Source organism: Mustela putorius, unplaced genomic scaffold, assembly GCF_011764305.1.
Source record: "Mustela putorius furo isolate JIRA1106 unplaced genomic scaffold, ASM1176430v1.1 tig00000382_pilon_pilon_pilon, whole genome shotgun sequence".
In the NCBI taxonomy this organism is placed as follows: Eukaryota; Metazoa; Chordata; class Mammalia; order Carnivora; family Mustelidae; genus Mustela; species Mustela putorius.
Genome location: NW_025421367.1, coordinates 5,213,653 through 5,241,241, shown reverse-complemented (window position 1 = coordinate 5,241,241; position 27,589 = coordinate 5,213,653). Strand labels below are relative to the sequence as shown.

Below are 27,589 nucleotides of genomic sequence, written 5' to 3'. Positions count from 1 at the left end.
AAAGCAAAATTTAGTCTGACTTCTAGGTTTCGTGTTTATTTGTATAAATGGTGCTGCCATCCATGGTTGAGAAAATGGCAAAGAAGGAATAATTTTATTGCAAGGTTTTTTTGTTGTTCTCCAGCTTTGTTTATATGTAGTTCAAAGTATGTATGGAACATCTACAAATTCAATGGAAAGGTCTGTTGTGAAGGGGTGTGTTTTGTAGTTATTATAGAAAAGTGACAGTTGAGCTCAGTGTGCATAGATTCCAGGAAAATGGCACTTAGAAGCCAGTGAAAGAAAACTGGGGAACTGCCTGGTAAGGACTGATGGCCAGGTAAGGAGGAGGAGAGTGGTGGCAAACAACGACAACAGAAGTAACAATAACAATAGTAATGCAATGAGAAACACCTATGGGAAATATGCATCAAAAATAACAAATGGGGGCGCCTGGGTGGCTCAGTGGGTTAAGCTGCTGCCTTCAGCTCGGGTCATGATCTCAGGGTCCTGGGATCAAGTCCCGTGTCGGGCTCTCTGCTCAGCAGGGAGCCTGCTTCCCTTCCTCTCTCTCTGCCTGCCTCTCTGACTACTTGTGATCTCTGTCTGTCAAATAAATAAATAAAATCTTTAAAAAAAAAACAAAACAAATGGACAAATATCCATGATTTTTTTTTTCCAGTGTGGGGATGTAGCTACTTTCTCTTTGAGGGGTCTGTTATTTGGACTCACCAAACTCAAGTTGCTCAAAAGAATCTCTTTCGACAGGGACACTACAGAGTGTCTTATCTGTTACTTTATGTATCTTATACACATGTCAGTGTGTGGAGGCACACATGTGTGCATGCGTGCATTCATGTGCTGACATGTATGGTGTGCTGGTTGTATATCAAACTATCAGATATTCTTTTCATGTGTTCAGCTAGTGCTGTGAGGGAAGCATCTAACCCGCATACAACTATACATATGTGTAATTCCAGGAATAGGAAAGGAAAGGTCAATGTGACAATTTCATTTAAGTATAACAGTGTCTCTGGGCCAACGTTACTCCCACCTGTCTTCTGTCAGGGAATGCTGGACAGATGAGTGTATAACTAGTAGAGTCCCATGGGTGATAGAGTGGCCAGATTGGATTTTGTGACCCTGCGAGCATTCCACATCAGAATTGCCTCCTTTCCTTGGAGCTTTTCTACCTCCAATGCGTGTTCCATATGGTTGTTTCTCGACCATGACAGCATGTGGGAATCATCTGAGCAGCTTTTTGAAAGTCTCCCTGCCCCACCAGTTATATCAGAATATATAGGACCCAGGCACCAGTATTTTGGAAAGACTTTCCATGCGACTCTAGGGTGCAACCAAAGTTGTTGACATTTTTCTCTATCACATCAATCTGTCTGACAGTATTTCCATAAATCCACATTATCTGCAAGTGCGTTTCTAACTCTCTGCTAACGTTTCCTTACCTAGTACCTTAGCAGTACAAATAATGGTTTTATGGGTATGCATAGGAGATGTGGATTTTGGATTAGCTACCTCAGACTGCCATGATGAAATGTCATAGACTGGGTGATGTAACCAACAGAAATTTCTTTTCTCGTGGCTCTGAGGCTGGAAGTCTGAGATCAGGGTGCTCGCTCAGTCAGATTCTGATAAGGGCTCTCATTTTGGCTTTAGACAAATGTCTTCTCCGCCTGGGCTCACATGGCCTTTTATCCTCACATGTATAAGGGACCAAGAGGTTGGGGAGAAGGCTTGCTGGTGTCTTTTCTTCCAAGGGCACCCATCTCATCAAACCAGGGTCCTATTCTCATGACCTCTTCTAGCCCCAATTATCTCCCAAAGGTTCCAGCTCCAAATACCATCCCACCAAAGGTTAGGGCAACAGCAGATGAATGAGGGAGGGGGCACAGCTCAGTCCACAGTGGAGATCATCATTCCACTCTCTGCCATCATTACTTTTAAGCCAGGAATCTTGTTTAAATTAGTGGCAGAAACACTAACTCAGTGTAGTCCAGACAGGTTAAAGTGTCTTCTTGTTGTATATAATTCAGTGGTGACACATAAAACAGTGAGCCATGATAGAACCAGATTCAAGTTGCACTGCTGAGAAGTGTAGTGGTTTTGACAGATAAGTTTAAAAATTAAAAAAAAAGTTTGAACAGAGCCAGGCTTTTCTTGTAAACATTTAGTTTCGTTTGGAACTGCTTACTATCTTCAGATTTGCTTTTCTCTGCCTTTGTGAATTTGGTGGAAAGAACAACATGTTGATTAAGACAACTTGATGGCAGTCTTCACCATGATAAGAGTGGCTGAATGGCTTCAGTCTCCTGTATGTTCTCCCTGGAGTTTGATGGACCTGACTTTTTTTTTTTTTTTCGTAATTCCAAGCGAATTTTGGGTCATCTCATTGTGTTTGTGTGTTGCAAATAAGTTCATAGTATATTTAGTAATTTCCAGTGTGGATGCATTGGAAATTTATTCTATTCAGTAAAATCAACAGATGATGTTGTGTTCTGCCCCTAGCATCCAGGGTGAAAAATTCTCATTTCTAATTACGAGACCTCAGAGTTTCAAGGTTTTGCTTGTGTAGTATTATACTTGTAATTACTGTGGCATTTGAACTGATCCATGGATTAGAGTCTGTTTATCAGGGAAGGAGTGGGTGGAGATAGCAGATGAAGGATTGTTGTCACACTTCTTTATCCTTATTCAGATTAGTAAGAGCGGCCTATATGGTACACAGAGTATAAATAGAGAAGACGATTTCTGGGAACTGTAAAGAACATTCTTTTTCTCTCTCTTCTCTTTTTTTAAAGATTTTATTTATTTACTTGACAGAGAGAGAGATCACAAGTAGGCTGAGAGGCAGGCAGAAAGAGAGAGGGGGATTCAGGCTCCCTGCTGAGCAGAGAGCCTGATGCGGGGCTTGATCCTAGGACCCTGAGATCATAACCTGAGCTGAAAGCAGAGGCTTAACCCACTGAGCCACCCAGATGCCCCTGTGAAGAGCATTCTTAAGATCTCACACCTGCTGGCAACTTAGCAGCCAGAATTTACAGGAAATGTTAAGAAGTAGAGGCATGGTATGGAAAAATATTGTTGGTGATTAGTTAGAGATATAAGCCCAAGAGGGACAAAAAGATCTACATTGTTCATTTCTGTGTCCCCCAGCATGTGGCACGAAGCCATGCCCACCATAAGCATTTGGGAAATATTATCGGGAACTAATATCAGTAGATGGATTCCAGAATGACCAAAGGCACACGCATGAGAATACGAAATTAGATCAGTCAGTAAAAGTCATGAAATCCTCCCTTTAAGCTTGGTAAAAAGACTGTACATGAGGAAGCAGGATTCAGAAGTAAAGTCCAAGTACAATCTAAGCAGAAAACGAAACCCGTATGTTGATCAATGAAGGGACACGTGCTATGAGCATCTTCTGCTCTGCAGGCTCCTTTACTCAGGATCCTGGGGCCTGTCTCTGCCTCTTTGTCATCCCTGAATAGAATGTGCCTGATTATTCATCTTAATTTCTGAAAACAGATTCTACCACCAGCTGAGCGAAAGAGACCTGAGGTTTGTATAATGTTTCTACATTAGCAAATAGTCTTGAATTTCTACCAAAAGGCTTTAAAAACCACTTGTATCTTAGTGATTAGCCAGAAAGAATTTCATACCAGGGTGGTGTCTTGTTCAAGTACCCAAAATAGGGTAGTACCAGGACCTGCTCACAGGCCCGATGTACGGTGAAATGTTTGTACATGTGTTGCTGCTGATGCTGCTGTTATTATCATTATTACTAACCAGGTTAGGTATCTTAATCCTCCATTGTACACTGACTTGTCACAGTGCGGTTGCTTCCTTTTTTTTTTTTTTTTTTTTTTTAAGTAGTCTTAATGCAGGGCTTGAATTCATGACCCCATGATCAAGACCTGAGCTGAGATTTAGAGTCAGACATTCAACTGACTGAGCCACCAGGTGCCCTGTCATATCTTTGCTCAAGACTGAGATATATCTCTCTGGGACAAAGATGACACGTTCCCCTAGGTACACTGGGCAGTTACCACACAATATTAATTTGGCTGTCCAGAGTAAGCAAATATTAATTAGAATCATGGCTTTTCAGTGAGAGGTAGGCTAGACAGTGAGGCGCAGATGGCTGCCATTTTGTGCAGTGGATATGCAGAGAGATTTTTCAGACAAGCACCAGACTTCCCGCTGCAGTGGGTGGCAGTCTGGCAAGAAGGGCAGATGGACTGCGGGCCCCTTGAGGTGAATCAGAACCACCATACATACTTGCTTCTGGAGTCTTCCCAGAAGCAATTGCTTCCTTCCATTCAGTGGGAAAGGACAAAGCCAAAAATGAGAATGCCAGGAAAATGTAGGTGTCTCAATGTCCACAGAATAATCCGAGCTTAATAAAGCCCCCAAAAGAGAGTAATGTATTTTTAACCTTTAGTACTTAATTAAAAATGTAATAACCTTTGTTAATTGAAAAAAAAAGGGGAAAATATTTGGTCATTTTTTTCTTCCTCATTTCTACATAACTAACCCTGTGTGGGTGTGTACTCTAATGCTAGAAAGCTAATGTAACGCATCACTTTAGGGAAGGAATAAAATCATCATCCCATCCACGTCTCTTGCCTTGATTCATAGCTCAAATATTTCTATTCTTGGAACATTACTGCAGCTCTGATGCTAAGAAAATTACTGGTGGATGAAGAATGATTCTGCAGCCTTTCATCCTTCACAATGTCTGCGCCCTGCGACTAATCTGACTTTGCAATGGTGCCATCTAGTGTTCACACGTCCTCAGTACTACAGCTCAACTTCATTAGAAGCGACATAGTAAGAGAGTAGCAAGCAAGTTACTTCTAAACAGTGTGCCGGGGAGAATCAATGAAACACAAGAACAGCATTTTTCAATGTGTATTTCTTATTTATAATTATCGCCTAATTTATTTATTACATTTTATTCGCAAAGATTTTTTATGTATTCTATTTATATAGTAAGACAACTGCACAAATTATAGATAACATACTCCATGTATTGAAGTTATACTTACTTTATCTTTCATTTTGGTATTCTTCTCTGTATCTTCAAATAACTCCAACACACTAGTCTTTGTCTTTGAAGGCAACACAACCAGCCTAGTCACGGGTTGGGTTGGCTTAGAGAGGAAACAAAAGACGGAAATCATTTATTGTAATATTTGATTGCACTGCCTATCCTGTCCCAGGCTGTGTTTTGTAAGCACTCATGATTGTACCTTCAGGGGTTGGGTTCTTCACTACATAGCCAGAGAAACACAGAAGGGCTTTGATATGCATGGAATAGTGTTAAAAAAAAAAAACAAAACCCACCCAGAGACAAATAAACCTAGTCTTACCATTGACACTATGTTAGGACTATCTGTTTAAAAAAGTTTGTAGAAAGTAATTTAAGGAATTAATGAGCTTGGGCTCAGTTTTTGAGATGTCCCACGGATGTGATTTTTATTTTCTTTACTAGCCTTTGACTTGTCTTCTATATTGCCTATAAGTTCAGAATTTTAAAACAAAAAACCTATATTTATTTATGAAAGAACAAAATTAATTTAAGACAAGCCTTATTAGATCACCTCCATCATTTTAACATCTGCAGAATGGTTGACAAAACACCTGCTTTGACTGACTTCAACCCTGAAATAAAGAGGCTCAGCCTTCGCCCTCTCTAATATGGGGAAGGTAGAGTCCCAGGCTCTGTGAGAACACGGCCTATAGGCAGAACTCATCCAGTTCCACTCTGAACTTGGCTCTCCTTTAGCTTTTGTTACCTCCTCAAGGACAAGATGTTCCCCCTCACTGGTGGCTCTGTTTACCTGCCTTGCTTTAAGCAGGAGTGAACTTCTTTTGTGCTTCTGCTCTCACTTGATTAATTATCACACCCCTTCACACCTTGGCCTATGCATCATTTCCTTGGAGAAGCACCCCAACCCCTCATTAGCCCTCACTTGTTATTAGATATCATCTGACACTTTTCCTTACTACCACTCACCACACTTTGCAATTATATACTTGTGTTATTATCTACTTAATATGCCCTATCCCCACTAGATTATACATTTTGAACAGACTGAAATAATCTTTTTTTTGACCATTTGAGGTCCTACCCACTGTGTGTTTCTGTAGTTCAATACAGAGTAGGCATGTGGGAAATAGATGATGAAATCAAAGTAAATCCAGAATTGAGAACTGAGATACCCATTGTCCCAGCCCCTGTAGTTTTGTATGTTAGCTCTGTTTCCACGTCACCCTTGAGGCAAGAGAATATTCACTGAGGCAGGAAATTCAACAGTATGGTAGCTTTCAAGGTACACCTGTCTGGGGACATGTGACTTCCTACAACTCAGTCTGGGAGTGGGATGTTCATTCTCAATACCTACTTAAATCCCTGACCTTGTTCACTGCCACTTTTCTACTTCTCAAGGTCAATTGGCCTTTCACTCCCTGCCCACCAGTTCCTCCTTGCCACACTTTGTACCCTTCACCCAAAGTTAAATAAAAATAAATACACAGCCAAAATTCACCTCCTGTAGTATTTACTGTCTGCCATCTTCATGGAATAACATGGAGATAGAGAACACAAAGTATAGTGGCTCAGTCAGTTAGGCTTCTGCCTTTGGGCTCTGGTCATGTTCCCAGGGTCCTGGGATCGAGCCCCACAATGGGGTTCCCCGCTCTGAGGGAAGTCTGCTTCTCCCTCTGCTTCTGCCTGCCACTCTCCCTACTTGTATGTGCGTGCTCTCTCTGTCTCTGTCAAATAAAAAATAAAATCTTAAAAAAAAATAAAGAAATCCTATCACTCTCATGGTCAGTAGGGAATAAAAATAAGTTTTGTACGTTATACAAAGCGCAGGTTTTGTTTTCTTTATTCATTTTTGTAGTATATTCCTTCTCTTTCTAGAAGACCCTAAAGATTCCCAACTATCTTAGAATATTAGACAAGAAATCATGCTGAGAATCAATCACCTTCAAAATAAGTTCTGCTTAAAAAGTTATAACATGTAATACTAAGTTTCTGATGTCTGTAGCCAAGCACCAATATCTTCTAAAGAAGAGGAAGTGAAGCTATGATTCCAAACTGATTGTGACATTGAATACATGCATGCACACCTCGATGGATTTGGTGTTTTTTGTTGATTGTATTCTATTTCATTTAAAGTCTGGTATATTGGCCCTGTTTTCCAAAGTTAACACTTCTGCTTAATGTCAAGTACACACACAAGAAAAGTATCTGAACGTCTGACTATTTTGAAACCACACTGCGGCTTCCCAGAGTCCTTCCAGAACCCTCTCCCCTCCACCTGTGGTACAGCACGTCACAGGCATTGTGAACGTGTGTGCTTCTTCCAAGCTGAGCTTCCTGACTGAATTGCCAACTCGTGTGGAATTTGATGTGGATTTGATGAAAAACTAAATCGGATGAAGTAAAATAAAGTTTACTGCAGAGAATATCTTCCCACTTCTGTCTCCACAGCAACACGGATGTACACACAGTGGCATCACTTCTTAAACTCTATCTCCGAGAACTTCCGGAACCAGTTATTCCTTACGCAAAGTATGAAGATTTTTTGGCCTGTGCCAAACTGCTCAGCAAGGACGAAGAAGCTGTAAGTTGATGTATTTCTTTCTAGAAAAACCTTCATTTGGGTCTTTTTTTAAATCAACGTTCTTAGTTTTTAATTTGTAAATTTCCTTTTGTCGCAAACCTTGAGGAGGGAGACAAACCATAAGTGACTCTTAAGCTCACTTATGGTGAGCTGGGGGGAGGGGGTTTGGGAGAAGGGGGTGGGATTATGGACATTGGGGAGGGTATGTGCTTTGGTGAGTGCTGTGAAGTGTGTAAACCTGGTGATTCACAGACCTGTACCCCTGGGGATAAAAATATATGTTTATAAAAAATAAAAAAATTTAAAAAAAAATTTCCTTTTGTCGCATCCTTGGACTGTTTTCCACTATTTTATTCATTGACATTACACAAACTTAGATATCACACACACAAGTCAGGTCCCATTTTTAATCCCCTCTCTTATCAAAAAGAAAACTGCAAGTTAATAAATGAAATGAGCCGTCCTTGCCCACTTTGCTCAAGTGGTTAATTGTGGGCTACATCAGGCCAAACATTCCATGAACAAATTGGATGCCTTATTTCATATTCTCTTTTTCGTTGTGAGCCCCTCTAAATTACCTAAACAATGCCTCCTACCAAATCTTATCTACCATTTTTTCCATTTTATTTACTTCTTTTCAGTATTCCAGAATTCATTGTTTATGCACCATGCCCAGTGCTCCATGCAATATGTGCCCTCCATAATACCCACCACCAGACTCACCCAACCCCACCCTCTCCCCACCAAAACCCTCAGTTTGTTTCTCAGCATCCACAGCCTCATGATTCGTCCAATTTCCCCCAACTCACTTCTCCTCTCCATCTCCCAGTGTTATTCCTTACGCTCCACAAATAAGTGAAACCGTATGATAATTAACTCCCTCTGCTGGACTTCCTTCCCTCAGGATAATCTCCTCCAGTCCCATGCATGTTGATACAAAAGTTGGGTATTCATCCTTTCTGATGGAGGCATAATACTCCATTATATATATGAAGCATATCTTCTTTATCCATTCGTCCGTTGAAGGGAATCTTGGTTCTTTCCACAGTTTGGTGACTGTGACGGTTTTTTCTCTCTACCATTTTTAAAAACAGCCTTATTGAGATATAGTTCATATATTATACAATCACCTATTTGAAGTGTATAATCAGTGCATTTTAGTATACAGTTGACCCTCAAATAACATGGGTTTGAATTGCATGGGTCCTCCTACGCACGGAAATTTTGCAATACAGTGCGATAAATGTACTTCCTCTTCCATATGATTTTCTTAATGTTTTCTTTTCTCTAGCTTACTTTATTGTAAGAATACAGCATATAATACATAAAACATACAAAATCTTTGTTAATCAACTGTTATCAGGAAGGTTTCCTGTCAATAGTAGGCTATCTAAGTTTGGGGGGGAGTCAAAATTACTCATGGTTTTTTGAGTTGGGGGAATTGGTGTCCCTCACCCCTACATTGCTCAAGGGCCAACTGTTTCTCAAGAGTTGTGCCACCACTGCCACAATCTAATTTTAGAATATTTAACACATTTTCATCATCCTATAACTAGGTCCATACCTATTCCCCTGGCCCCACCTTCCCCAGCGCTTGGCAATAACTAATCTCTTCTGTATGTATAGACTTGCCTATTTTGGCTATTTCATTAAACAAAATCATTCACTACATTGTCTTCTGTGACTGGCTTCTTTCACTGTTTTCAAGGTTTATTCACACTATTCCACATATACTAGTATTTCATTCCATTTGTTTTTATTTATTCATTTATTTATCCAACCCTCAGTTGTAGCATATGTGGGTTGTTTCACTATTATTATTAATGCTGCTGTGAATATTCATTTGCAAAGTTTGGCATGGACATACATCTTCATTTCTTCTGGGTTTATACCCAGGAGACAGACTTGCTGGGCCATGTGTAACTCTGTGTTTTCTAAAGAGGCTCCGTCATTTTTAAATTCCCACCAGCAACTCGTGCAGATTCCAACGTCTCCACACTTTTACCGACACTTGTTCTCTCTCTTTTTTATCATAGCCATCCTAGTGTATGTAAAGTGAGATCACCTTGAGCTCGAGTTGCATTTCCCTGACAGTTAATGCTGTTAAACATTTTTCCATGTACTTATTGGCTCTTCACATATTTTCTTTGGAAAAATCATTTTCCCATTTGTAATTGGGTTGTCTTAATTTGAGTTGTGAAGGTTCTTATAGTTTAGATTACAAATCTCTTATCAGATATATGATTTGATTTGCAAATATTTCTCCCATTCTATAGGTTGTCTCTTCAGTTTTTTAAAGATTTATTTATTTATTTTGGGGGTGGAGGGCAGAGAGAGAAGGAGAGAGAATTTCAAGGAGACTCCCCACTGAGCACAGACCCTGACTCTCATGACCTGAGGCAAAATCAAGAGACAGATGCTCAAAGAACTGAGCCACCCAGGCACCCCAAGTCTCTTCAGTTTTTTGATGGTGTCCTTTGAAGCACAAACGTTTTTAATTACAACGAAGTCTAACTTATCTATTTTTCTTTTGTCACTTGTGCTTTTAATGTCATATCTAAGAAATACTTAACCAAGCTCACCAGGATTTATTCCTATACTTTCTTCTAAGACTTTTGTAACATTAGCTCTTACCTTTAGGTCTATGACCCATTTTGAGTTAATTTTGGATTATGATATGAGGAAAGGTCCAACTTCAACCTGTGGCATATGGATATCTGGTTGTCTCAGAACCCTTTTTTGGAAAGACTGTTGTTTCCTCCACTGGATTTTCTCGTCACTCTTATTGAAATTGCTTCCTGTTTTTATAAATGAAGTTTTACTTTGTTATGTAATGTTGTCTGTGGCTGCTTTTGTACCACAACGGGAGAGTTGAGTAGTTGAGACAGAGACCATATGTCCCAGAACGCTTGCGATATTTACCATCTGGCCTTTTTCAGGAAGAAGAACAAATTAGATTACATTATCCATTAGCATTTCTGGGACCATTTACATTTTAGAAGCTCTACAATGAGAAGAACCCATGCAATTAATCTCTTTGTGAAATGTCCATGAATAGTGGGCTTTTCATTCTCCATCCCACCGCAAACGGTGTGTCCTAGACATGGTCCATCTTGAGAGACTTATTTGTCAGTAGATGTGAATTTGTCTCTGTTTTGGGAATGTCGGAAATGAGAAAGATCCTCACTACATTAAGGCTGCTTTTTTCCCCAAATAACCTTATTATAAATGAGGTTGTCTTCCCTTTTTAGTCAACTGTGAACAAGTATTAATAATGTTAGAAAGGCTTCACTTAACATCTGTTTCTCCACAAATAGTACTTATGGAAATATTTTAAATACTTTTTCACATCTTTGAAAATATTTGCCAAATCCTCTCTTAATGGTGGCAAGTTTTCAGGACAGGATTCCTCACTGATGATGTGTGAAACTAATGAAAAAAGAACTGTATACCCATTTTTCATTTGCTTTAATTCCAAGGCCAACACTTAGATAACATTTATTCTCCATTTCTTTTTACTCAGGGTGTTAAGGAATTAGCAAAACAGGTGAAGAGTTTGCCAGTGGTCAATTACAACCTCCTGAAGTATATTTGCAGGTAAGAATTGTCCTGAAGACAAAACTAAAGAGAACGAGACTATATGTAGCCTGATACTAACTTATAAAATCAGTGACCTGCTCTGTGCTCTAGTGTTGACCTCTGTAAAATTAAGAAGTTTGATAAGATAATCTCAAGGCTTTCTTTGAGCCCTGAAATTGCTCAACTTTGTCATTTGTTTCTGGGTCTGTCTTACATCTACATATTAGGGATATGTTGCTTCAAACTTCCAATAGTTGTTTGTACATGTGCTGTGTACCTTCATTTAGAGAAGGAGCATTTCCCTTGGCATGAGAAAGGCCTGTACGGGAGTCCAGTTTCTATCACTGACGTCTTATGTGTCTGTATGTAATTTTCTTATCCTCTCTAAGTGTCCTACTTGATAAAAGAGTATTGAAAACACACATTCCACAGAGTTGTTTTAACATTTAAATTACATTATTAAATTGAATAAATATTATTTTCTTTCTGTTTTTCTCTTACTAAAAGACTTATTGAAAAGACATTACTGTTTGATTCTTTTAGGACACTAATTGTACCTGATAAAGCTCTCACTCATGACCATATTTCCCTATGGCTTGGGATGGTATGTGCCATGTCTGTCCCCCTGTTTAAAAACCATATGATTTCACTCATATGTGGAATTTAAGAAACAAAACAACCATGGGGGAGAAAAGAGAGGCAGACCAAGGAGCAGACTCTCTCTTTTCTTTTTTTAAAGATTTTATTATTTATTTGACAGAGAGAGAGATCACAAGTAGGCAGAGAGGCAGGCAGAGAGAAAGGAGGAAGCAGGCTCCCCACTGAGTAGAGAGCCGGATGTGGGGCTCGATCCCAAGACCCTGGGACCATGACCTGAGCTGAAGGCAGAGGCTTTAACCCACTGAGCCACCCAGGCGTCCCTTTTTAAAGATTTTATATATTTATTTGACAGAGAGAAAGAGAGTGAGAGAGGAAACAGGGAGAGTAGGAGAGGGAGAAGAGGCTTTCCATTGAGCAGGGGGCTTGATGTGGGGCTCAATCCCAGGACCCTGGAATCATGACCTGAGCTGAAGGCAGACGCTTAATGACTGAGCCACCCAGGCACCCAAGAAACAGACTCTTAACTACAAAGAACAAGCTGATGGTTACTGGAAGGGCGGTGGGTGAGGAGATGGGTGAATAGGTGATGGGGATTTAGAAGGGCACTTTTTGAGATGAGCACAGGGCGATGTTATGGAAGTGTTGAATCACTGAATTGTACACCTGAAACTAATATTACACTATCTGCTAACTAACTGGAATTTAAAAACTTAAAAAATTGGGAGGAGGAGTCAAGATGGCGGAGAAGTAGCAGGCTGAGACAACATTAGGAAGCAGGAGATCAGCTAGATAGCTTATCTAACCATTGCAAAGACCTACAAATCCAACAAGAAATCGAAGAGAAGAAGAGCAACAATTCTAGAAACAGAAAATCAATCACTTTCTGAAAGGTAGGACCTGCAGAGAAGTGAATCCAAAGTGATGGGAAGATAAACCATGGGGGGAGGGGCTGGCTCCCGGCAAGCGGTGGAGCAATGGAGCACAAAATCAGGACTTTTAAAAGTCTGTTCCATGGAGGGACATCGCTCCAGAGGCTAAACCGAGGGGAAAGCCCACGTGGGGTCAGCATAACCCATGCCCCGTGGGGTCACAGAAGGACTGGGGGTCTCTGAGTGTCACAGAGCTTGCTGGTATTAGAGCAGGAAAGCCAGCTACAGCGACAAAGCCAAGGAGTGAGCTCTCAGCTCAGGTTACCTTGAACCGGGCACAGGCTGGGTGAGCTCGAAGTGCGGCCAGAGGCCACGGAGATGGCAGTGACTGGGTGCTTTTCTCCAAATGCGACCGATTGAGCGCTTTCCTACAAGCACAACCAGAGGCCAGGGAGACGGGGACGGTTGGGCGCTTTTCTCTGAGGGCACACTGAGCAGGTCCCCGAGCTCTCGGCTCCTCTGGGCCAGAGATTGGGAGGCCACCATCTTCATTCCCGTCCTCTGGAACTCTACTGAAAGCACGCAGGGAACAAAAGCTCCCAAAAGCAAACCGAGCGGATTACTTAGCCCGGCCCCTGGTAAGGGCGGTAAAATTCTGCCTGGGGCAAAGACACTGGAGAATCACCACAACAGGCCCCTCTCCCAGAAGATCAACAAGAAACCCAGCTAAGACCAACTTCACTCACCAAGGAGAACAGTGGAATTCCAGAGGAGGAGAAAGCAAATCTTATCTGGACAAAATGACAAGGCGGAAAAACTCACCACAGAAGAAAAAACAAGAGCCAGTACCGAAGCCTGGGGAACTAATCAATACAGACATAGCTAATATGACAGATGTAGAGTTCAGAATGATGATTCTCAAGGTTCTAGCTGGGCTCGAAAAAGGCATAGAAGATATTAGAGAAACCCTCTCTGTTGAGATAAAAGCCCTTTCTGGAGAAATAAAACAACTAAAACCTAACCAAGTTGAAATTAAAAAAGCTATTAATGAGCTGCAATAAAAAATGGAGGCTCTTACTGCTGGGATAAATGAGGCAGAAGAAAGAATTAGTGACATAGAAGACCAAATGACAGAGAATAAAGAAGCTGAGCAAAGAGAGACAAACAAATACTGGACCACGAGGAGAGAATTTGAGAGATAAGTAACACCATAAGACAATACAAATTCTATTCTGGAATTGGAATTCCAGAAGAAGAAAAAAGAGAGAGGGGAGCAGAAGGTATATTGGAGAGAATTATTGGAGAGAATTTTTCTAATATAGCAAAGGGAACAAACATCAAGATCCAGGAGATGCTAAGAACGCCCCTCAAAATCAATAAAAATAGGTCGACACCTCATCGCCTGATAGTAAAATTTATAAGTCTTAGCGACAGAGGAAATCCTGAAAGCAGCCCGGGAAAAGAAGTGTGTAACATACAAAGGTAAAAACATTAGATTGGGGGCGCCTGGGTGGCTCGGTGGGTTGAAGCCTCTGCCTTCAGCTCGGGTCATGATCCCGGGAACCTGGGATCGAGCCCTGCATCGGGCTCTCTGCTCGGAAGGGAGCCTGCTTCCTCCTCTCTCTTTCTGCCTGCCTCTGCCTACTTGGGATCTGTCTGTCAAATAAATAAATAAATCTTAAAAAACAAAACAAAACAAAACATTAGATTGGCAACGGACCTATCCAGAGAGACCTGGCAAGCCAGAAAGAACTGGCATGATATATTCAGAGCTAGAAACTAGAAAAACATGCAGCCAAGAATACTATATCCAGCTAGGCTATCATTGAAATAGAAGGAGAGATAAAAAGCTTCCAGGACAAACAAAACTGAAAGAATTTGCAAACACCAAACCAGCTCTACAGGAAATATTTAAAGGGGTCCTCCAAACAAAGAGAGACCCTAAAAGTAGTAGATCAGAAGGAAATAGAGACGATACACAGTAACAGTCACCTTACAAGCAATACAATGGCATTGAATTCATATCTTTCAATAGTTACCCTGAATGTTAATAGGCTAAATTCCCCAATCAAAAGACACAGGGTATCAGAATGGATAAAAAAACAAAACCCATCAATATGCTGCCTATAAGAAACTCATTTTAGACCCAAAGACACCTCCAGATTTAAAGTGAGGGGGTGGAAAACAATGTACCATGCTAATGGACATCAGAAGAAAGCTGGGGTGGCAATCCTTATATCAGATCAATTAGATTTGAAGCCAAAGACTATAATAAGAGATGAGGAAGGACACTATATCATACTCAAAGGGTCTGTCCAACAAGAAGACCTAACAATTTTAAATATCTATGCCCCTAACATGGGAGCAGCCAACTATATAAACCAATTAATAACAAAATCAAAGAAATACATCGACAATAATACAATAATAATAGGGGACTTTAACACTCCCCTCACTGAAATGGACAGATCATCTAAGCAAAAAATCAACAAGGAAATAAAGGGCTTAAATGACACACTGGGCCAGATGGACATCACAGATATATTCAGAACATTCCATCCCAAAGCAACAGAATATACATTCTTCTCTGGTGCTCATGGAACATTCTCCAGAATAGATCACATCCGGGGATGTAAATCAGGTCTCAACCAGTATCAAAAGATTGGGATCATTCCCTGAATATTTTCAGACCACAATGCTCTGAAGGTAAAACTCAATCACAAAAGGAAATTTAGAAAGAACCCAAATACATGGAGACTAAATAGCATCCTTCTAAAAAATGAATGAGTCAACCAGGAAATTAAAGAATAATTGAAAAAATTCATGGAAACAAATGACAATGAAAACACAACAGTTCAAAATCTGTGGGACACAACAAAGGCAGTCCTGAGAGGAAAATATATAGCGGTAAAAGCCTTTCTCAAGAAACAAGAAAGGTCTCAAATACACAACCTAACCCTACACTTAAAGGAGCTGGAGAAAGAACAACAAAGAAAACCTAAACCCTGCAGGAAAAGAGAAATCATAAATATCAGAGCAGAAATCAATGAAATAGAAACTAAAAAACAATAGAACAAATCAATGAAACTAGGAGCTGTTTCTTTGAAAGAATTAATAAGATTGACAAGTCCTGGCCAGACTTATCAAAAGAAAATAGAAAGGACCCAAATAAATAAAATCATGAATGAAAAGAAGAGAGATCACAACCAACACCAAAGAAATACAAACAATTATAAGAACATACTATGAGCAACTCTATGCCAACAAATTCAACAATCTGGAAGAAATGGATACATTTCTAGAGACATATAAACTACCACAACTGAAGCAGGAAGAAATAGAAAGCCTGAACAGACCCATAACCAGTAAGGAGATTGAAACAGTCATTAAAAATCTCCAAACAAACAAAAGCCCAGGGCCAGACGGCTTCCCAGGGGAATTCTACCAAATATTTAAAGAAGAATTAATTTCTATTCCCCTGAAACTCTTCCAAAGAATAGAAATGGAAGGAAAACTTCCAAACTCATTTTATGAGGCCAGCATCACCTTGATCCCAAAACCAGACAAGGACCCCATCAAAAAAGAGAATTACAGAGCAATATCCTTAATGAATACAGATGCGAAAATTCTCACCAAAATACTGGCCAATAGGATCCAACAGTACATTAAAAGGATTATTCAACACGACCAAGTGGGATTTATTCCAGGGCTGCAAGGTTGGTTCAACATCCGCAAATCAATCAATGTGATATAGTACATTAACAAAAGAAAGAATAAGAACCATATGATACTCTCAATAGATGCTGAAAAAGCATTTGACAAAGTGCAGCATCCCTTCCTGATTAAAACTCTTGAAAGTGTAGGGATAGAGGGCACATACCTCAATATTATCAAAGCCATCTATGAAAAACCCACTGCAAATAACATTCTCAATGGAGAAAAACTGAAAGCTTTTCTGCTTAGGTCAGGAACAAGGCAAGGATGTCCGTTATCACCACTGCTGTTCAACATAGTACTAGAAGTCCTAAACTTAGCAATCAGACAACAAAAAGAAATTAAAGGCATCGAAATCGGCAAAGAAGAAGTCAAACTATCACTCTTTGCAGATGATATGATACTATATGTGGAAAACCCAAAAGGCTCTACTCCAAAACTGCTAGAACTTGTACAGGAATTCAGTAATATAAATTCAGGATACAAAGTCAATGCACAGAAATCAGGTGCATTTCTTTACACTAACAGCAAGACAGAAGAAAGAGAAATTAAGGAGAGAGTCCCATTTACAATTGCACCAAAAACCATAAGATACCTAGGAATAAATGTAACCAAAGAGGCAAAGAATCTATACTGAGAAAACTATAAAGTACTCATGAAAGAAATTAGGAAGACACAAAGAAATGGAAAAATGTTCCATGCTCATGGATTGGAAGAACAAATATTGTGAATATGTCTATTCTACCTAAAGCAATCTACACATCTAATGCAATCCCTATCAAAATCCTATGCATTTTTTCAAAGAAATAGAACAAACAATCCTAAAATTTATATGGAACCAGAAAAGACCTCGAATAGCCAAAGGAATATTGAAAAAGAAAGCCAACGTTGGTGGCATCACAATTCCAGACTTCAAGCTCTATTACAAAGCTGTCATCATCAAGACAGCATGGTACTGGCACAAAAACAGACCCATAGATCAATGGAACAGAATAGAGAGCCCAGAAATAGACCCTCAACTCTATGGTCAACTAATTTTTGACAAAGCAGGAAGGAATGTCCAATGGAAAAAAGACAGCCTCTTCAACAAATGGTGATTGGAAAATTGGGCAGCCACATGCAGAAAAATGAAATCGGACTATCTCCTTACACCATACACGAAAATAGACTCAAAATGGATGAAGGACCTCAGTGTGAGAAAGGAATCCATCAAAATCCTTGAGGAGAACACAGGCAGCAACCTCTTCATCCTCAACCGCAGCAACTACTTCCTAGGAACATCGCCAAAGACAACAGAAGCAAAGACAAAAATGAACTATTGGGATTTCATCAAGATCAAAAGCTTTTGCACAGCAAAGGAAACAGTCAACAAAACCAAAAGACAACTGACAGAATGGGAGAAGATATTTGTAAATGACATATCACATAAAGGGCTAGTATCCAAAATCTATAAAGAGCTTAGCAAACTCAACACTCAAAGAACAAATAAGCCAATCAAGAAATGGGCAGAGGACAGGAATAGACATTTCTGCAAAGAAGACATCCAGATGGCCAAAAGATACATGAAAAAGTGCTCCACATCGCTGGGCATCAGGGAAATACAAATCAAAACCACAATGAGATACCACCTCACACCAGTCAGAATGGCCAAAATTAGCAAGTCAAGAAATGACAGATGCTGACGAGGATGTGGAGAGAGGGAAACCCTCCTACACTGTTGGTGGGAATGCAAGCTGGTGCAACCACTCTGGAAAACCGTGTGGAGGTTCCTCAAAAAACTGAAAATAGAGCTACCCTATGACCCAGCAATTGCACTACTGTGTATATATCCTAAAGATACAAACATGGTGCTCCGAAGGGGCACGTCCACCCAAATGTTTATAGCAGCAATGTCCACAATAGCCAAATTATGGAAAGAACCTAGATGTCCATCAACAGATGAATGGATGAAGAAGATGTGGCATATATACACAATGGAATACTATGCAGCCATCAAAAGAAATGAAATCTTGCCATTTCCGATGACGTGGATGGAACTAGAGGGTATTATACTTGGCGAAATAAGTCAATTGGAAAAAGACAAGTATCATATGATTTCCCTGATATGAAGAAGTGGATATGCAATGTGTGGGGGGGTTGGGAGTAGGAAAAAAAAATTTAAGAAGGTGGGATTGGGAGGGAGACAAACCATAAAAGACTCAATCTCAAAAAACAGACTGAGGGTTGCTGGGGGGAGAGGGGACGGGAGAGAGTGGTAGGGATATGGACATTGGAGAGGGTATGTGCTATGATGACTGCTGTGAAATGTGTAAACCTGGTGATTAACAGACCTGTACCCCTGGGGGTAAAAATACATTATAGGTTTATTAAAAAAAATAAATTTAATAAAAAAAACAAAACAAAACTTAAAAAATTAAGACACCAAGTATTTAAAATTGAAAAATTAAATTAAAAAAAAGAGATGATGGTTGGCACTACAAGTCATTGTAAGGTACCTTAAAGGAAAGCCTCTCAGCTTATTTTTAAATAATTCAGATTTTTAATTCAGTATAGTGTTATCATTTACATATACTTTTTGTGTCATGATTAGGTAAACATTTGGCAGACTGGGAACTATGCAATTTAAGACTAATGTCTGACACTGTGGACCTCACATCAATTGTAACTGATTAGGAATTCCAGAATCTCCTACTATAACTTTTTCTGGTGATGGTAGGAAGCAAATATGAGCTTAGGTTTCAAAATTTAGAAAAAGGAAAGAAATCATCTCACTGATAACATAGACTCATTAACACCTCGGGATTCTGTCCCAAGATTTTGAACTAATTCAGGCTGCTGTGGTGAATGAGAAAGGAGGACATCCTCTTTAAGTAAAAAGGAAAAGGCTCTTCCTTGAGAACTATATTACCCGTCTTTATCTCCATAGTAGGAGAACTTCACTTCTCTTGAAACATTTTTTTTAAAGATTTTATTTATTTATTTGACAGAGAGAGAGAGATCACAAGTAGGCTGAGAGGCAGGCAGAGGGGGTGGGGGAGCAGGCTCCCTGCTTAGCAGAGAGCCCAATGTGGGGCTCAATCCCAGGGTCCTGAGATCATGACCTGAGCCGAAGGCAGAGGCTTAACCCACTGAGCCACTCAGGCGCCCCTCTTGAAACATTTAAGCAGCTAAAAGTCTTTTTTTGTTTCAGCTAAAAGTCTTAATCAAATAAGAAATTACACTGGTGTGAGTTTTTCCTTTCAGTTTTACACTAGCTTAGCCTATCTAACAATAATGAATACGTGAAGCAGGTGCCTTTCTTCACAGTCATAGGGGAGTGGTCGAGAGCACAGACTCTAGAGTCAGACACTCTGGGTTCAAATCTCAGCTCTGCCACCTATTACTTGTACATCCTCAGAGAATATTCTTAGCCACCGTGGTGCCTCATGTGTCTCATCTGTAAAATGGAGATAATCATAGTATCTACCTCACAGAGTTGCTTTGAGAATTCAGTAAGTTAGTGCAATGTTTGACACCTAAAATATATTATTTTAAATAATAATTAAGTTCTCTTATTTTGCTTAGCATAATGCAGTCTAGTTTCATCCATGTTGTTGCAAATGGTAAGATTTCATTCTTTTTGATGGCTGAGTAATATTCCAGGTCACACACACACACACACATCTTCTTTACCCATTCTATGTTAAGTGAAATAAATCAGAGAAAGATAAGTAATCATGTATGGAATTTAAGAAACCAAACAGATGAACATAGGGGAAAGGGGAATAAAGAGAGAGAGAGAAAGAAGCAAACCATAAGAGACTCTTAACCATAGAGAACAAACTGAGCGTTGATGGAAGGGAGATGGGTGGGGGATGGGCTAAATAGGTGATGGGTATTAAGGAAGGCACTTATTTTGATGAGCACTGGGTATTAAAGTAATTGATTAATCAGTAAATCCTACTCACGTATTAACTAGAATTCAAATAAAATTTTGAAATAATAAATAAGTAAATAAAACCAAATTTTAAAAAATGAGTTATTTTTAAATGTTTCTTCACTTCCTCTTTGTTTCATCAGTACAATTAGTAAACCATGAAATCTAGAAATGAAGAGAGGGTGGGGAATGAAAAAAGGCTGAAAGACTACAAAAACAATCCTTATTACTAAAATCATTTGAGGAAAGTCTAATTCACACCCCTTAATCTTTAGCACCTAATAAGTTGAAAAAAAATGTGCTTATAATTTTTCCTATCTGTAGAATTAAAGTTTTAATTTAAACCATGTTTGATCTCATTTTTTAATAGACTATAAATTTGAAGCTCACAAATTACTCAATAAAGAGGATTGATTTTTCCTCTCTGAAATACAGGACTGTACAGATGATCTTTTTTATACTTCTCAAATTGAATACACATATAAATTGAATGTTTTATATAAGGATTGGAAGAAAATCCATATTCTTGAATCTCTTGTCCATATTAGCATTATCCATATACACCTGTTTCTGTGATTGAAAGAGGAAACTAAGCCAGGCCAGAGATGATATTTGAATGATTCCTCAAGTTTGATCCTTTATCATTTGTAATATATTTTCCCCACATTTGACTGAGAGATGTTTGAATTTCTAAATAATTTTGTCTTCATAATTGTATTTGAACACAGGTTCTTGGATGAAGTACAGTCTTATTCTGGAGTGAACAAAATGAGTGTGCAGAACTTGGCCACTGTCTTTGGCCCTAATATCCTGCGTCCCAAAGTGGAAGATCCTTTGACTATCATGGAGGGTAAGTAAATGATTACCTTAAATCCTCATCAAGAGAACAGTCAACTGTCTTTTGTTTGTTTGTTTTGTTTTTTTCTAAACTTTACTTATTTATAGTCTCTATACCCAATGTGGAGCTCAAACTCACAACCCAAGATCAAGAGTCATATGCTATGCGACTAAGCCAGCCAAGCACTCCCAGTCAACTCTCTTTTGGTTGGTCTGAACCTTTTCTCTTCTAAGGAAACTAGAGAAATAAGTAACTCTATGGTAACTCCGTTTACTTTTTTTCCCATTTATTTATTTATTTTTTTAATTAACATATAATGTATTATTAGCCCCAGGGGTACAAGTCTGTGAATCATCAGGCTTACACACTTCACAGCACTCACCATAGCACATACTCTCCCCAATGTCCATAACCCAACTCCCCTCTCCATACCCCCCTCCCCCCAGCAACCCTCAGTTTGTTTTGTGATATTAAGAGTCTCTTATGGTTTGTCTCCCACCCAATCCCATCTTGTTTCATCTTTTCCTTCCCTACCCCACAAACCTCCCACATTGCCTCTCAAATTCCTCAAATCAAGGAGATCATATGATAGTTGTATTTCTCTGATTGACTTATTTTGCTAAGCATAATATCCTCTAGTTCCATCCACGTTGTTGCAAATGGCAAGATTTCATTTCTTTTGATGGCTGCATAGTATTCCATTGTATATATAGACCACATCTTCTATATCCATTCATCTGTCGATGAACATCTAGGTTCTTTCAATAGTTTGGCTATTGTGGACATTGCTGCTATAAACATTCGGGTGGACGTGCCCCTTCAGATCACTACATTTGTATCTTTATGGTAAATACCCAATGGTGCAATTGCTAGGTCATAGGGTAGCTCTATTTTCAACTTTTTGAGGAAAACCATGCTGTTTTCCAGAGTGGCTGCACCATCTTGCATTCCCACCAACAATGTAAGAGGGTTCCCCTTTCTCTGCATCCTCACCAGCATCTGTCCTTTCTTGACTTGTTAATTTTGGCCATTCTGACTAGTGTGAGGTGGTATCTCATTGTGGTTTTGATTTGTATTTCCTTGATGCCAAGTGATGTGGAGGACTTTTTCATGTGTCTGTTAGCCATCTGGATGTCTTCTTTGCAGAAATGTCTATTCCTGTCCTCTGCCCATTTCTTGATTGGATTATTTGTTCTTTGGGTGTTGAGTTTGATAAGTTCTTCATAGATTTTGGATACTAGCTCTTTATCTGGTAAGTCATTTGCAAATATCTTCTCCCATTCTGTCAGTTGTCTTTTGGTTTTGTTGACTGTTTCCTTTGCTGTGCAAAAGTTTTTGATCTTGATGGAGTCCCAATAGTTTATTTTTGCCCTTGCTTCCCTTGCCTTTGGCAATGTTTCTAGGAAGAAGTTGCTGCGGTTGAGGTTGAAGAGGTTGCTGCCTGTGTTCTCCTCAAGGATTTTGATGGATTCCTTTCTCACACTGAGGTCTTTCATCTGTTTGGAGTCTATTTTTGTGTGTGGTGTAAGGAAATGTTCCAGTTTCATTGTTCTGCATGTGGCTGTCCAAGTTTCCCAACACCCATTTGTTGAAGAGACTGTCTTTTTCCCATTGGACATTCTTTCCTGCTTTGTTGAAGATTAGTTGACCATAGAGTTGAGGGTCTATTTCTGGGCTCTGTATTCTGTTCCATTGATCTATGGGTCTGTTTTTGTGCCAGTACCATGCTGTCTTGATGATGACAGCTTTGTAATAGAGCTTGAAGTCTGGAATTGTGATGCCACCAACGTTGGCTTTCTTTTTCAATATTCCTTTGGCTATTCGAGGTCTTTTCTGGTTCCATATAAATTTTAGGATTGTTTGTTCTATTTGAAAAAATGCATAGGATTTTGATAGGGATTGCATTAAATGTGTAGATTGCTTTAGGTAGAATAGACATATTCTGTTTCTGTGTTTCTGTGTCTGTTTCTGTGGCAGTACCATACTGTCTTGATGATGGCAGCTTTGTAATAGAGCTTAAACTCTGGAATTGTGATGCCACCAACTTTGGCTTTCTTTTTCAACATTCCTCTGGTTTTTAAGGTGTTTTCTGGTTCCATATAAATTTTAGGATTATTTGTTCCATTTCTTTGAAAAACATTGAGGCTATTTTTATAGTAATTGCATTAAACATATAGATTGCTTTATGTAGCATAGACATTTTCACAATATTTGTTCTTCCAATCCATGAGCATGGAACATTTTTCTATTTCTTTGTGTCCTCCTCAATTTCTTTCATGAGTGCTTTATAGTTTTCTGAGTACAGACTCTTTGCCTCTTTGATTAGGTTTATTCCTAGGTATCATATGGTTTTTGGTGCAATTGTAAATGGGACTGACTCCTTAATTTCTCTTTCTTCTGTCTTGTTTTAGTGTAAAGAAATGCACCCGATTTCTGTGCATTGATTTTATATCCTGACACTTTACTGAATTCCTGTACAAGTTCTAGCCGATTCGGAGTAGAGTCTTTGGGTTTTCCAAATATAGTATCATATCATCTGCAAAGAGTGATAGTTTGACTTCTTCTTTGCCGATTTGGATGCCTTTAATTTCTTTTTATTGTCTGATTGCTGAGGCTAGGACTTCTAGTACTATGTTGAATAGCAGTGATGAAAATGGACATCCCTGCCATGTTCCTGACCCTAGCAGAAAAGCTCTCAGTTTTTCCCCATTGGGAATGACATTCACTGTGGGTTGTTCATAGATGGTTTTGATGATACTGAGGTGTCATTACACTTTGTCCTTACACTTTGAAGAGTTTTGATCAAGAAATGGTGCTGTACTTTTTAAAATGCTTTTTCAGCATCTATTGATAGTATTATATGTTCTTGTTCTTGTTCTTTTTTTTCTTATTCTTTCTTTTATTAATGTATTGTATCACATTGATTGATTTGTGGATGTTGAACCAACCTTGCAGCCCTGGAATAAATCCCACTTGGTCATGGTAAATAATCCTTTTAATGTACTGTTGGATCCTATTGGCTAGTAGTATTTTGGTGAGAATGTAACTTCATTTATTGACTCCAGTTCTTCAAGGGAAAAATCTCCTCTTTGGGAGTTGGGCATATTTTTTTTTGAGTTTATTACACATAATAATTTACTAAAAGATTCCTCAGTAGCCTTATAAGAACAAATCAGCTGTGAAGTATTATGCAGGAATTAGAAAAATCTAGTTCACAAATCTAGCCTCATACAATTTTCAGAAAATTCATTAAGTAACTATTTAAAAATTTTTTCATATGTAAAACTTTATTCAAAAATTTTAAATGAGTTAATGTGCGTAAAGTACCTAGTATACTGTCAGGTACATAAAAAGCCATCCTAACTACCATTATGGCAGAGGAACTCCAAATGATATTTAAAACATTCTAGCCAGTACATATTAAGTTTATATATTGTTATTAACTTTGGGTTTTTTTGACTGATTTCAAGAAATAGAAAAGGATGGTCTTCTGTAAGATAATGCTGCTTATTAAACTGTGGTTTGAAATATGAATTGTTTTCTAGATGATAAAATGCTTCAAATTATTTTCCACAAGGAACTTCTATTTCTTTTTGTTTCCAGCAGGACTTACTGCTTGAATACCTTTCCTATCTATGGCCATTAGTAGTATTGCTGTTTTCTAAAAACTGGACTAACTGAACATTTAAGAATTTAATAAGGAAGAGGGAAAAAGAAAGAATGAGTAATTCATTTTTACTCTGAGCTTATTTAGAACAAAATATACTCCTGATACTGTTCCTTTCTTGAAAATTCTAAGATTTTCATTCTTCTATGTCTTTTTTTTTTAAGATTTTATTTATTTATTTGACAGAGAGAGATAACAAGTAGGCAGAGAGGCAGACAGAGAGAGAGAGGAGGAAGCAGGCTCCCTGCTGAGCCAGGGAGCCCGATGTGGAGCTTAATCCCGGGACCCTGGGATCATGAGCTGAGCCGAAGACAGAGGCTTTAATCCACTGAGCCACCCAGGCACCTCTCCTCTATGTCTTATGAGACAGAAGGAAAGCAAAAGTGTTTGCTTGCATCAACTCAGCTTCATTTCCTTGTCAGATATTTAGGGCAATATCAACTGAACACCAGATTTGGGGCAGTAAATTAGTTGGTCCAGAAAACTTAATTTCTTTTGGAAGAGTTTAGCAGACATTAGACGAATAAAATGTGAAGCTATAAGAAGCTTACAGGTCCTTTAGTGTATGGTTTTCTAAAACTTTTTAAAATATAAAATAGAATGTATATGGGGGTGCCTGGGTGGCTCAGTTGGCTAAGCATCTGCCTTCAGCTCGGGTCTTGATCCCAGGGGCCTGATATGGAGCCCTGAATTGGGCTCCCTGCTCAGTGGGAAGCCTGCTTCTCCCTCTCCCACTCTCCTTGCTTGTGTTCCCTCTCTCGCTGTCTCTCTCTCTCTGTCAAATAAATAAAATATTTTTTTAATATTTGAATGCATATGATAATGAAAACCACCAATAATGCACATACATACACATCGTAATGAAGTTATATAAAACAAATACTCTAGAAATCCCCACCCAGGTCAAGAAATATAACTTTTTTAAGCATCCCAAAGTCCTTTTCTGTGTCCTATTACTCCATCTTACTCCCACACTTACTTATAACTCTATTTTACTATATAAACATTTGTATCAATCACTTCCTCGTATTTCTTGATAGTTTTAACAACCAAATAGATTTCTTAGGCATTATATTTAACCTTTGATCTTATTTTATTTGATATTTTTTAATGTCTTTGGCCCTAATATCCTGACTTCAGGAACATATAAAAAGGATAATGAACCAAAACCAGTGGGTTTTAATCCCAGGAAGGCCAACTTGGATAGCTATTTAAAAATCAATGTAATTCACCATATTAACAGACAAATTTTTTTTAATCCTCTCCTTGGATATAAAAAAGGTATTTTACAAAATCTAACACCACTCATGGTAAAGGCTGTCAGCAAATTAGAAATAAAAGGAACTTAACAAAGGTCACCTGTAAAAAAAAAAAATTAGTTATAATATTGCACTTAATGGTGAAAGATGGACTGCTTTCCCCCCTAAGATTGAGCATAAGGTAAGATAGCCTACTTCCGGCACTTCGACTGTACCAGAAATCCTAGCTAGGACAAGAAAGTGTTAAGAAGGAATTAAAGACACACAAATTAGGAAGTTGTAAACCTCTGTTTATTCACAGACAAGATGATAACTCATGTAGGAAATGCTAGGAAATCTACAGGGAAAGTTATTATAATTAATAAGTGAACTTACCAAGGTCATATGAGACAATGTCAATTTATAAAAATTCATTTTATTTCTATGCAATAACATTGATGGCAATTGAAATAAAAATATAATTTTAGAGCAACACTTATAAATATCAAAAATTAGGGATAAGTTTAAGAAAATATGCACAAGACATATATCCTGAAGACTACTAAATATGTATTTAAAAAACTATATAAATGGGGAAATATACTATGTTCATCAATTAGAATAGTCAAAATCAATAAGCTATTCATTTTCCTAAAGTTTACCTATAGTCTCAACATAATTCTCAAAAATATCAGGGAAAAAATTTATTGGTAGAAATTGACAATCTGCTTGTAAACCTTACACAGAAATAAAAATTATCCAGAATAGTCAAAACAATTTGAAAGGGAAAAAGAAAGTTGAAATATACTACTTGATTTAAGACTTAACTATAATGCTACAAATAATCAAGGTAGTGTGGTAACAACATAAAGATGGTCATATAGATCAATGTAATAGAACAGAGTCAAGAAATAGACCTACACATGTCATTATTTGTTTTTGACATATGTGCCAAGTTAGTTCAGTGGGAAAGGGATAGTCATTTCAACAAATGATCCTGGAAAATTTCGTATCTGTTTTAAGAAATCCTCTATCCTTACTTCTCATAACTCAGAAAATTAACTTGAAATGGACCATAGACCTAAATGTAAGAGCTAAAAGCATAAAACTTAGGGAGGAAGATATAGGAGAAAAAACCTTATGGCTTTGCGTTAGTCAAAGACTTACTAAGACACAAAAATCTCTAACCATAAAAAAAATTGAGAATTTGGGCTTTATCAAAATTAAAACTTTTGCTCTTCAAAAGATATCCTTAAGAGAACAAAAAGGCAAGCCATAGAAATGAGGAATATAATGTGAATCAAATATCTGATTAAAGAATTTATTTTAAAGGTATATAAATAACTCACACAAATAATAGGACAGTGAAGCCAGGTGGCGGGAGGGGAATGAGTGAAAGATCTGAATTAGACATTTCATCAGAGATAAAGAAATAGCAAATAACACATAGAAAGATGCTCAGTATTTTTAGTCATTACAGGAATGCAAATTTAAGCTATAATGAGCTACCACTACACATCCTCTACAAAGTATAAAA

At 38.4% G+C, this 27,589-nt stretch overlaps 1 protein-coding gene across 10 annotated transcripts in view; it reads left to right on the top strand.

Moving 5' to 3' along the window:
• The window catches only part of ARHGAP24 (Rho GTPase activating protein 24), a 508,913-nt gene that overhangs the window by 469,453 nt on the left and 11,871 nt on the right, over window positions 1-27,589 (top strand). For all 10 annotated transcript variants that reach the window (XM_045079402.1, XM_045079401.1, XM_045079403.1 and 7 more), the window contains 3 exons: window positions 7,499-7,631; window positions 11,155-11,228; window positions 21,038-21,159. In XM_045079402.1, coding sequence (XP_044935337.1) covers window positions 7,499-7,631; window positions 11,155-11,228; window positions 21,038-21,159 — 329 coding nt within the window. The remainder of the gene's footprint in view (window positions 1-7,498; window positions 7,632-11,154; window positions 11,229-21,037; window positions 21,160-27,589) is intronic.